The sequence below is a fragment of the Cyrtonyx montezumae genome, unplaced genomic scaffold (assembly GCF_038088225.1).
Source record: "Cyrtonyx montezumae isolate F1298 unplaced genomic scaffold, pur_monq_1.0 scaffold_0, whole genome shotgun sequence".
Taxonomy (NCBI): Eukaryota; Metazoa; Chordata; class Aves; order Galliformes; family Odontophoridae; genus Cyrtonyx; species Cyrtonyx montezumae.
The window spans coordinates 40,315,042-40,328,289 of record NW_027071824.1 but is presented as its reverse complement, the minus strand read 5'-3'; the positions used below and the strand labels follow the sequence as shown (position 1 = coordinate 40,328,289).

General features: G+C 38.4%; 1 protein-coding gene across 1 annotated transcript in view; it reads right to left on the bottom strand.

Moving 5' to 3' along the window:
* The window catches only part of MAP3K5 (mitogen-activated protein kinase kinase kinase 5), a 91,256-nt gene that overhangs the window by 51,050 nt on the left and 26,958 nt on the right, over positions 1 to 13,248 (bottom strand). Inside the window, exons 2-3 of the mRNA XM_065733275.1 lie at positions 7,576 to 7,715; positions 5,485 to 5,508 (exon numbers count right to left, since the gene is read on the bottom strand). Of these exons, the coding sequence (XP_065589347.1) occupies positions 5,485 to 5,508; positions 7,576 to 7,715 (164 nt within the window). The remainder of the gene's footprint in view (positions 1 to 5,484; positions 5,509 to 7,575; positions 7,716 to 13,248) is intronic.

Genomic DNA, 13,248 nt, shown 5'->3' with positions numbered 1-13,248 from the left:
ACTGAGGACATAATTGCAATTAGCATAAAGACTTCAAAAGCAGGCGGAAAGAGATCCTTCTCCCAGCCCGGACAACAACAGGTACTGGAAGTTTCATTTCCCAACCTTCTCAGTTTATGAACCCATCATTATTTACAGTTCAAAAGCTCACATCGCACTAACGAAAGTTACGAAGTCACTGGAGGTGACCTGAGCTGCAGGTTCAAATGGTTACTGAGAGTATCAGGGCTGTGACAGACAAGGAGCATGCCTGCAGAGCGCTGGTGTTCAGCCTGATGTAGGAGAATGCCTCAGGACATGAGATGAGAAACTGGGCCTGAACTCTCAGATCACCTGAGCTAGTTATATCCAGGAGACATGAGCACACACCTTTGAAGGCTTTGAGCCAGCACACTCAGGACCTGGCAACATCATGCCACCTTCTGAAATCACATCCATATCAGAGCCTGCATCACCAAATCAGTCAGACAAAGCAGCAGTACTGGTTGGAGCCAGCTACGCATACATAGATATTTATCATTTAATGACTAAATTTGTAATTCATTTTTATGAATGTTTTAATTGCCATGCATTTTCCTAGCATGCCTTTCTAACTTGCTGTGGAAAAAAAACACAAACAATTCCAGGCTGCACGCATTTTCAGTCTAGATCCAGCCATAAGTTCATACTAATGGCACTATCATTACAGAATTTGAAACTAAGCTATCCCTGGCTAGTTCCACTGGTCAGTGGAACATTAAGCACTACCTTCTTGCCTGACATCCTTTCTCTGCTAATGAAAATAAAAATAAATAAAACATGAATTTAAGAGGAACATGAATTAATAAAAAAATGAATGACATGAATTTAATTTAAAAAAACAAAAAAAACATAGCACACAGTTATATTTTTATAATCACAACAAGAACACGAGCAAGCCCTTCTTTCAACATCTCTTTAATGTCAGACCATTGCTTCTATAAGGCACAGCTGTTTGGAAAAGTTAATTAAGAGAGACCACAGCTAATTAGAAATAACATCATGGAGTAAGGTGAACACCATTCTCTCCATGACAAAGATACCTCATGTGGAACAGAAGGTTTCCCTCTGAAAACTGTATGGATTAAGCCAGCACTGTGCTATACAAATGGTCATCTTAGTCCTGCTCAAATAATTCGCAGATCTTGAATTTTACTTCAAAAGGAGGGAGAAACTCTGTAAAACCTGAAAAAGTTCAACAGCACCCAGTCCTCTCGTCCCCAAGACTCTGTTGGAATCACTGAGCAGTCAGAAGTCCACAAACAGAAGAAAGATGCCTTCAAGGACAAAAAGCACCAGAGAAAACAAAACCCTTGAAAATCAAAAGCATGATGCTCTATTTACACACAAGAAAACATGACAGAATCCCATCTACTTGCCTACTCTTCAAGTCAGCATCCAGTGTAATTTTTTCTTCTTCTAAACAATTAGAAGAGTTAATAAAAATGAGCAGTAACTGTCATAGTTGGAACTGTTCTTACTGCTGACTCTCCTCTAATTAAGATCAGCTTTTTCCCATTTTTCCCTACCTGCTCATCTGAGGAATATCAATCTCTTCCTATTCCAATTGTTTTGATGAGATTTTTATTAAAGGTAATTCTGTAACTGCTCACAGTGTTGCACATAGAAGATGGCAAAATCGTAGAACAAGTTATTAAATCTATTCCCTTCATCCCCAAACACTCAGTAAATCAACATGTGCTGGTGTTTTAATGAATACAGGCTCAGTCTGGGCTTATTTCAAATCCCATTCAAGTGAATGACAGCCTTGCTATTGATTGAGAATGAAACATAAGTAGCCCTCACAGTTCAAACAAATTAAAACACAGAGACCAAGTCTGCTCTTTCAAACAGTTCCCATTTTCTTTTCATGCCTAGCAGTAACAGCCTTTTGCAGCCATGACACATCCTAAATGCTTGTTAAAAATCCACATACGTTTTATACATCCTCACAAAATATCAGTGAAGGAAAAAGATAAATTTTTCCACGGAAAATATGCGCCAAATGTATCAATGAACTCAAAGCTTGAAAGAATGAGTAAAAGGACAGTGATATACTAGGAACAACAACAAATACCTCAGCTGTTACTAGCAACAAAATATTTACTGAAGGTTGTTGTTTCACATTTCTATATACTTGGATACCAAAAAAAAACCAAAAAACCCTCCAAACTGCCCCTAAATCATTTGCTAGTGGGAAGAGAGAGTTAGAAATACTTCCATCAATTGCTAAAGGGGAATAAACCAAGAGCTATACATATCCCCATGAGATCTGCAGTTTTACTGCAGTTCCTATACAGAGGCTGGAAGCTTGGTAAAGCCTCTGGCATGCTTTGTTCAGTACCACTTGCTCTGAAGGGGTACAACCAAGCTGATTCCCAAGCTCTGCCTTAAACAGGAGGCAGCTCCATCCTTAGGAAGGACTGTGGAAAATCGTTACTAACTACAAACTCAGATCCCCCTGAATGACAGGAAACACTAATAAGAGCTCTCAGCCGTACAGTGCTAACCCCAGTGCCTTACTGCTAACCCTGTAAGTCAGCTGCCTAGCTAAGCGGATCTCATTCGGCCCTCATCTCTGCTCTGAACAAGAGAACAGCTGCTAGGGAGGTTCTGCACTCAGCAGCTCCTCTGAGAGCAATGCATCACACCAGCATGGTGGAAGCACAAAGCCTGAAACAAAAAACAAAAAAGTGCATCAATAAATGACCATATACCATTACTTGACCCACAGCTTTTCTCCAGAGTCAGTGAGACTCAAAAGCCAGGTAGAAATAAGACAAAATAAAAAGCCAAGCAAAGTACAGCCATGAGCTTTAACCTTTATACAACATGTCTTCATGACCGTAACTCTTGACTAGTCATTTCTAGAATGGCTCTGCTGCTTGGTTGACCTCAAAAATCAGATAACAACAACAAAAATAAGCTTTCAAATATCAAAGTAACTGCCTTCTGTCAAAGTAACACTCCCTGTAAAAACGCATGTTTTCTGATATCACTGTGACATTTGGAAAAGGTCCAACTAGCCAGCTATAAAGCCACATATAAGAGGAAATGAGCCCACGTTATCTTTCCCTGCCCTGCCCTGACAAGCTCAATGCAGTTTATGCCAGCTATGCAATGCTGTATTGACCATAACTTGGAAGCACAAAAATCCAGGTGGAACAAAGGACAAAACAGTTGGTAATGGATTTTTTTTTCCTCTCTGCACTAGTTTTAGGAAGATAGGGCTTAGGAAAAGCAAACAAGCTATTTCAGTCGGACAGATCCATATAGAGATAAACACACATTTGTTTTGCAGCCTTCTAATCCACTGGTGCCAGGGATATTATTGTGCTGTTATAGCTGATGTTTGCATGCTATTAAAAAACATTTTCTAGAACTGCAAGACCAACATTTTGTTTTATTCCTACTCCAATTTCATTTTTTTTTCCTCTATCTGAAGCATCACAGAATCATTTATGTAGAGTGGGTATCTCCCTTTGTTATACCAATTTATGCAAGACTGTGGATTTATGAATAAACATGATTTTCATGAAGGAGGAATTATACTCAATATTAGATACAGAGCAACATTTTGAAAACTCTATTTCCAGGTAATTTGGCTGATATCATGCCAAAAAAAAAGAAAAAAGAAAAAATCATTTTGAGCTGCTAAGCCAGTTTTTTTTACTGAATTCCCTATTTTAATCACTAGGAAAGCATTTCCTCTCAGAAAACATGTTATGTGGGTGTGCTTGAAAACATCTGAGATTCTCAAGGACCACACTCTATGTGGCATATATTGAAACATTTCTAAAAGTGGTAAATGACAGTTTCACAGCCACCTAACTGAATTTAAACAGAACAATTCTTTCTCAAATAGATAAAGGCCAAGCTATCATACCACTCCTGCGACTTCAGAAGCTGTCACGTAAAAGTAGGACAAGAAAATATCCTCCTCCTATTCTACCTCACAAGCCACCTCCTGCTGCTGGTTTCCTGCTAACAGAGCTGTTTCCCCAGTCCTCACATAGACATTATATTAAATACTGTTCCTTTCACCTAGATCTCTGCCATTGTGGGTCAAATGAATGAATATGCAATACGTGCCTTTATGAGGAAGGAAGGAAGAAAGGTCTCACAGGTCTGTTTCTTTTGGGGTGAAAACCTAACTGATCACTTCCCCCATTTTCATCACAGAAAGGCAAGAAATTTTTAGCTTAACACATCATTTACAACATTCTGAGAATCTCTGAAACACACTTAAGAGATGCATAGACTTCCATGAAATATGCTCTGTGCTTCCATTTTTTTTAATAAAAAACACAACGTAATTTAAAATGCAGCACTAGGGCCAAAGCTCACATGGGATTTTAAAGCCATCTTTAGAAAGTCTATTAGCTATACTGAGCAACTGCACCCATTTAAAAAATTGTTGCTTCATATTGGTAGAAATCATTACTTAAGTCAATGAACTACCACGTTAAATAAAACAACATAGAAACCAGGAATATTGCAGTTTCTGGGGCAGTTTTAACACTCTGGGAAATAAAACCCAACCAAGTTCTAACATGAAGTACTTCATGTGCCCATTAAAAAATATATATATACAAATACAGGAATTGTACACGAGCTCAGGATACCTGCACAATGCCAATCAACTGCTATAAAATTATATCCTAACATACCTGGCTATCAGTGCACCCCCAAGTGAAGTGAAGAGCTCGTCATACCAAATACGCATTCTGACATGACAGGCCCCATTGCTCCTGAACAAACCACATGGAGAAACCAGTGCTCAGAGCCAGAGCTCTGCCCACATTGAACATAAGAGCAAAAAAGGGAAGGGAGATTTGCAAGGCCAATCTCAGAAATGAAAGGGATACAAGGGTGCAGAGCCAGTTACAAACAGAATGCTGGGATCGGCACTGTGCAAGGGCTACCAGGATCCTGACCTTTGCTTCTAGAAATAAATGCACACACTCTCTCTCCTTCTTAATATACATACCTTCACAGCTGCAGCCATGAGTTTCTAAAACAACCATCAGTTTCCAAATAGCTCCCTTTCAATAGAGGGTGGGTTTTTTTTCCTTGTTTCCTTAATTTCTTTTATTTAAAAAAATAACACCCACACAAACAGAGATAAACAAGCCAACAATCTGAAGAAGACTGTACAGAGAAAAAACAAAAACCTGACAAAATGAAAGATGAAAGTGGTATATGAAAAAAATATGACAGACAACTAAAGACAGCCAGAAGAATACCAGTGATAAATGGAAGCAAGGTAAGAAGTGAGCCTGGTACCTAGCAACAAAGGGATACACACAGATTTGCTGCTAGCAGCTTCAGAATTCTGTATCTAACTCTGTAAAATACAGTAGGAAAGTGTTAAATGATTCAAATGGAAAATATGATAAACAGCATGAAATGCCACAGGAGTTTGGAATGCCTAGAATTCAGCTGGCACACAGAAGTCATACTTACATTATTCTTCTGGCAAATAATTTCCTAGAAAAAAAAAAAAAGAGGAAGAATATTGATAACATTGAACAAATACTGGAAAAGATATCTGACCACTATGACTTTCTAACTTTAAAATACACAGAAAAAAGGCAGGAAAAAAATGCTCTTTGTTTTCTAAGCCTGAAAAAAATCAATGGAAATACAGTATTGTCTCAGGAGAGACAACCTGTAATTGGAAAAGATTACAAAATTAAGTAGATACACATATCCTGTATATACACACAGGAGCACATGTAGTCCTTGAATGGGACTGTCCAAAAGTTAGCCATTAATACATACATATTTAGCTTTACAAATACCATCTTGCTGCCAGTAGAAAAACTATGAAGATATAAAGAATAGTGAAATCAGTACCCCTACTAAGTTTAAGATATTCCCAGCTTGCACTGAAAGTTGACCATTAGCTTACCAACAACAAACAAACAAACAAGCCAACAAGTATACTACACACTTCTGCACTGCTTGCAGTCTAACAGCTAGCTGTAACAAACAGAGTAACGGATGCTGCCTCAAAAGATGCTCCTGCATGCTCGCAACTACATTATTCTATTTATTTTTAAGATGGTCACTACTTAGCAAAGAAGGGGATTTGCTCTCCAGAGATCTTTCTGCAAACACTGCAGGAGCAAGGGCTCAGCTCAAAGCTGAGGAAATGGTGGGCATTTTCTGAGTCCGTCAGTGGGCCTGACACTGGTGACAATTGGGATGGTGAAGCTTCACAGCATAGGATTCAGATTCCATCAGTACCAGTGGGAATTCAACATGCGACCAGTTTGCAAAGTCCAACTCCTAAACTAGCAATAGTTTTTCCCAAGTAGTGTCCCAGTCCTAGTAAACTTTCAGTGGGAGCTGAGTGTTTGGCCCCTCAAGTACAGTGAAATTCTGTTCTGCTTATATGGTAGACCATTGTACTTCCATAACTGAATTAAATCTAAAGATGAATCTTCTATTATGAGCAGTTCTATTTTCAGGGCTTTTATATGAATATCCTTTGTTTTGCAAACAGAAGGGAAGTAATTGGATTGCCACCATTTCAGTTGGCCAAGACCATTTGGATGGAGATGCAGAGAGGAAAAACTACTTTCTCTCCTACAATAGAGCCAAGCTGCAAATAAGCTGGACAGAATCAAAACCAAATACCCTACACTAGCCAGATGCAGTGGAAACAAACCTTTCTTGAGGCAGCATGAAGACTGAGACTACAACCTAACTGACCGAGCTGCTATTGAAATGCTTTTCAGCAAAGCCTTGAGTTTCAGTGCAGTGGCATGTAACTCCTCTTGATCACAGCCAACAAATCTGAGAGAGTGGAAGTAATTTAAAAGACTGCAATCCAAATTCTCTGCCCTGCCACAACCTCATGAAAGTTAGCAAATCTTTAGCATTGGACAGAGCAAGTGTCAAGTCCCTGGCTGTCACAATTCACAGCCAACAGTTATCTTAAACCACCATCCTGCCTTTGGATGACACTGTGAACACTGTCACTGAGAAACAGGCATAAACTTTGTACCTAACTACAAAATAGCTACAGTGTCAATAAACTCCAACAGAAGAATCCCACAGGTACTCTATATATATACTTATCTGTAACTCAACAAGAATCACCAGTGACCACCTGTAGTCCCAACAGGTTTGGACAGAAAACAGCTACTTTACACAAGAACAAAACCATAAGGATTATCCTGTTGCCCTCCTAGGTATCACCATTCCCAACCAAGTGTTCTTACTGTTAAGATAACCATAATCTATTGGATGAGAAAACCAATTTTAAGTCCTCATCTGAGATGTGTCAAACTTCTGCTTCCGCAAACAGCTGCTTAACACCAAGGTATTTAACCAACCATGGTAAAGTAATCCACATTCTTCTGGGAAAAATGAACTAAGTTTTTTAGCATTTCACTGAAAACATATTTTTTCAGGCCTCAGAAAATTTTCATTATTCTTTTTATGAAGCATATGAGGCTTCTGTATTTCTCATGGAAACATAAAGTATTATTTCAAGGGTTGGACAACTGTGGCTTCCCCCCTCACACTTTTTCATTCAAAGCTAACCTTCAGTGACTGCAGAGACTCAGAATTTGTGTCACAGTAGAGGATAATGTTGTTAGCCATACTGAAGCTCTCTCTGACTCCCAGGTGGTAGAAGAGGGAAGGCTGACGAAAGGCATCACTCATCTCTACAACAGCAATATCTGTAAAAAGAAATGAAAAATAGTCAGCGCCACACACTTCTGACAGTCACATATTTCTAGGCCACTTCTTTCCATCTGCTTCAACTACCATCAAAGCATTTACTCTCATAATAAGAAGAGATTTTAAGTAGGAAGTAGAATTCTAGAGGGTTTTCCCCATTTCAGTTACGTCTGAATTCTGACTATAGTCAGCAGGATGTGGTTTAATTTTGTTTTCTTTCTATTCTTTCCTCCTTCACCTTCCTCCCCCCACCCATCCTCTCCTTTACACAAGACCTTAATTTCCCCAGGTAAAAAGTAGCAAAACATCACTAGCCACAAAAAGGCAAAAAGTTCATTTGGCACATCAGAAAGCAAGATGTGTTTAGTTGATGTCTATATGAACACTGATTACCTCTCAGGAAAGAAAGTAATTGTATTTGCTGTGTGTTTTCACCCTCTATGCAAGCGGCAATAAAAATTGATGTAATTAAGTACATGATCACATAATCAAGAACCTTATCACACTGAGTCCTGTTCGCAGTAGATTTGACCTTCATGAACAAAAGCACATACACAAACACCTACAAAACACGGCATGCAGTCTTCTGCAATGTCTCCTAAAATGCATGTTTCACTTTCCCAGAGTCACGAAGTAAAAGCAAAGCACGAGGCAACTACAACGTATCAGCAGAGATAACTGAGGCCTCTTTTCTAAAAGGCAGAATATTTCCACTGCAGAAGTTTTGTTGGATCAAGAGAGCATACTAAGTAAAATGGCTCACCTCCACTACTCCCATGAACACCCTTCTCCCTCTTGGGGGATATTCTTCACCCAATCCCATTTTTGGGTTGTTCAATTGAAAGAAGTATAGTGAAGAAAAAAAGAAAGAGAAGCCTGGTTTCCACCATCTCTCCCTGCTTTCCCTTCCTGTGAACTCTTTTACAACAAAAGATAGGTTGCAAGACAAATTCTGCAGACAAAAAGCCTATTACCCTGAAGCCCTTTTACTAAGGAACCAATTATGTAGGTTACTCCAGAAGTAATGCCTCCTATTTATTCCCATGGAAACTACAACAGATAGCAAGAACACAGTTACACTATTCGACAGAGAAAATTCTAAAATCAAATATGAAATTATATTCTTTCGATATCTCATGATTTGTGTTCTAAAAATGCCTCTGCTTAATTCTGCATAAATATTTGAAGTACAGATTTGGCCAAATCCATTCTACTGAAGTAGAAAATAAACCACATTACTAAAACTTCACATTGATTTTCATTGATTTTCTGAAATTGAAACATCACAAAAGCCAAATTAGAATGACAAAAGTATTACTACATCATTGCTTGGATGAACATTTAATTATTTATATATTTTAGGAAGTCTCTGCTGCAAGTTCTATTTTTTAACTGCTCTTATTCACAAAAAAAATGCAATCTTTGGAAACTGAAAGCTAATAGCATATTTCTGTTACCTTGAGCAGGAGAAAACTTGGGTAACTTTCCATTACTTACTTCTCAAATCTTACAAGATAATGCATTCCCACTAGAGTTGCAAAACTAACAGTGAAAGAGAAATATTACTTAATAAAGTGGTAGTACCTGACCAAAAAAATAACTCAGAAAATACTTGAGGAAACCTATGTTAAACTGGCAAGTTCCCAGGATCACAAAGAAGTAAACTAACACTTATACACACACATACCAGCAACAACAAAAACAATCACTATTGTCAAGATGAGATGGCCAAACCCATTTAATGCATTTCTTAGGACAAATCAGACTTGCCACCACATTATAAGAAACATTCTTGGATCCTTCCCTATCCCTCCAATCAGAAGAACACAAAAATGCTTTGAGGCTCAGGCTCGAAAAGAGTTAAAGAACAAAGGAGGATCACAGGTTCCAGTAAACATTTGTAAGAAAAATGACACTAGGATGCTGTTACAAAGCGCTGTGATTATTTTTATTTATTTATTCATTTTTAAAGGAACTAAGAAGGGCTTTCTTTCTTCATATTTTAAGTCTTCTGTGAAATCGAGGCCTTCCAGATTAACTTATGCAATAGAGCATTTCTTTTATTTATTTATTTTTTACACAAGGAGAACTCCAACTACTGGGGCATGTTCCTCCTCACTCTATTGAATACGTATTTTAAGATGAAGCTGTCATTTATTACAGAGATCAGATATTCAAAGTCTGCACTAATACTCTGGAGCCAATACCACAGTTTTCAATGGGAACAGCCCAATTCATACTTGGAATTCCAACAGACCACAAAAAGCAGGTGTGCCTTTGTGATCAGGTATCTATCACACTGAAGACAAAAACAACAACAACAACACAAACAAAAAACATTTTTACCCTAAACAAACTCCTGCAACAGATCCATTTTTTACTATCTTCTTTCAAAACAACTCTGAACAAAGGAGGGAACAGTGCATGGAGCATTGCCCAGAAGCTCAGAAGTCAAATGCAGAGTAGCAAGCAGTAACTCATCTTCTGGGAGAACTTCAGCTGTTCTTTCCATCTTTACCCAACTTTTCTGCCTCTACCTCTTGCCTGCAAAGCAAGGGTAATAGTGATTCCTATAAAGTGCCTGAAACGTATTGTCAAGTGCACCTAGGTAGCTAAACATTATATTGAGTTACACAAGGTATGGTTAGAAGTTTACAGAAGCTGAGCAAGACTGACGTTTTCCATGAAAAATCTAGTTCAAGTAAGTATCCATAAAAATTCTCACCAGTTCAGATGAGCCAGGGTTTAACTTGGCACAACTGTTTGGTCATCAATATATAAACTGCTTGAACCCTACTTCATAGGTTCTCACTTTCATCAGATAAAATTAGTCTAAAACAGTGCTGCAGTGAAAGATACATAATTTCACAACTAACAAAAAGGTATTTTGATACAAGGTGGTAGCAACATTTCCACAATTAGAGTGGAAAAACAAACCCACTCAAAGCATTTGCAGTTTCAGTTCCAAGGCAAATAAAAAAAAAAACAGAAAATATATTTGACAGATAGCTCCAATCAGAGTAGAGTCCTCTTAACAGCTCAGCCCCCAGTGGGAGGTATTCTGAAGGCCAAGGGCTGACAATTCACTCCAAATAATCTTGCACATCTACACTCCAGCAAAGGAAGTCTACTCAGACTCGCAGATTAGTGCGCAGACTGGGTATGTATGCATACTGTACAAAATAGGAGCAAGAGATAGGAAAGTGGAAGAGCTGAAATTCTTGTAACCACAAAGAATAAATTTTATTCCTTACTTAGGTCTTGCATGTAAGGTTAAATTTCATTTTTACCTAATAAAACCAAGAGACTTGTTTATAGATCACAGATATAGCAATACTATTTAAAGAAAACATGGACAGGATGTGCTTTTTTACTAGTTTTTTAGACATCTATAGATACAGAGCCACAAAATAAAGCTTACAGCAAATTATTGTGTCTTGCTAGCTTTTGAACATTAAATTAAGTGTAGTCACAGCCTTCTCCCTCACCTCTTTATGCAGCTGTCATGCCTATGTCCCTAGTCTGGGGCATAAACACATGCATGAGAACTGAGTGTAGCTTTGGCTGAGATACAGAAGCAGCGTGACTGCAGCAGCATGCAGCTCAGTGAGCTCTTGGTGTCCATTTCACAAACCACAAGTTCTACATGACCATAGCCAAGCTGTAACAAAGTTCCTTGAGCACAAATTAGCACAGATCACCACACTCAGCTTCAGACATAACTACAACCACCAAGCAGTCACACCTCAAGTTACTAGTCTAACTGATGACTATACCAAAAACAGCTCAAAATGCAGTCACAACACTTTCAAAAGAACAAAAACACTACTTCACAGGGAGTCTACTTATTAATCTGAGAAAGCATATTCATATGACAAAATTAGAGGCAACTGGCTTGACTCTTTCTGCCTGAGAAGCAATAGAAGCTCAAGGACTCATCTCTGTGAAGGATGGCATATATTACAACTATTAGAACTATGTGACAAACATTTCTTACCTGTAGTGTAAAACTGTTTATACCCTTTTGCATTACATGTACAAAGATTATGAATATAATAACATCTCTACTAATTACTTTTTCAGTATACATATACATAATTTATACATATAAATTTTATACATAACATCTCTACTAATTACTTTCTCAGCAAATTGTAAAAACTTAAGATCATATATATAGTAACATGGTCAGGGAGGGAAAGCGTCCATTTAGTGTACATAAAGCCTTTTTGTCTTTGTTATTACCAATGCCTTTAGTCACTAAGAAATGCAGTGGCCAAAGTTCAACTCCTGCTTATTGTTTAAAATATAACAGGGCAAAGAAGAATGTTAAACAAACACTCCAAGATATTATACATGTACACCCTACTTTTTGATACTGTCTGCTTACAACAGTGCTGCCAGGAAGAACAACAAATACAAACAGATCAGTTACAAAACTGATAAATGTTTATGCTTGCTACTATCTTCTGATTAATTGGTGCACAGTTGTTGCCTCATATTCATTGTTCCACAGTTAATCCGGGCAAAATAAAAGCTAATTATTATCAGAAAGTTCTGGGATAGACCAATATTTAGGGTTCCTTTCCACTGGGGTGTTAAAACTCTTTCAACAGAGACATGAATACAAACCAAATTTATTTGAATGTAAGTCTGAGTTCAAATTGTTATTACTGCAATCGTTTCAATAAGCCAGGGTGAACTTTCAGAAATGATCAAATGGAAGACATCCCTACCAACTCCCTTGTGGTTATCTGTCTTCAACACAGATACCTTACTCCCTACCAAGAGACTGCCTGCTTGAGGTAGTAAGCCTGCTTTGGAAATCACAGTACCACGTCAGTGCAGATCAGCAGATCTGGCTCTGCTGTGCAAACCATAGCATCACTGACTTGTCAGCAACACTGGAATCAGGCATAGCTTGTCAGGAGTGTCTCATGCATTTCCAGGACCGGAAGCTGCTGATAGGAATCACACTCAATGAGGATACCTCAACACAGGGGAATGGTTGACCTCTCAGGAAACCTGTCCAGCCAAGCTGGTCTGTTGGGAGAGGCTAACCAGAAAAAGGGCTTTGTAGAAGATTGGGTATGCAGAAGGAAAAGCGGGTATGGATGGCACACTCGAGCTCCAGATATTAGACGAAAAGCAAAATATTTGTAGAAACTACAATTAATGTGCAAAATACAAACAAAAGCATTACAAGCTAACACATCTGTGGATCATCTATTTTTTTAATGTAAACTGTCTAACATTCAGTTCAGGATTCTTATTTCAGCACAACCCCAGCAGACAAGTTCAGTGCAACGCTCATGACACCAATGCTCTGGGAAGCTTTCTTCCTTAGATGACTGCAGTAACCCTGGATCAGGTAACTTACTATTATGAAATGGAAGCAGGAATTCTGCATCACTGAAGAACAATTTAGAGCCAATCCCACAACCTACTTGAAGAAGAATTCCTGAGCTCACATTCTCAGCAGATGAACAACAGGCATGCCAGCCTGGTGAGTGTCCCATTCAGTTTTCTGAG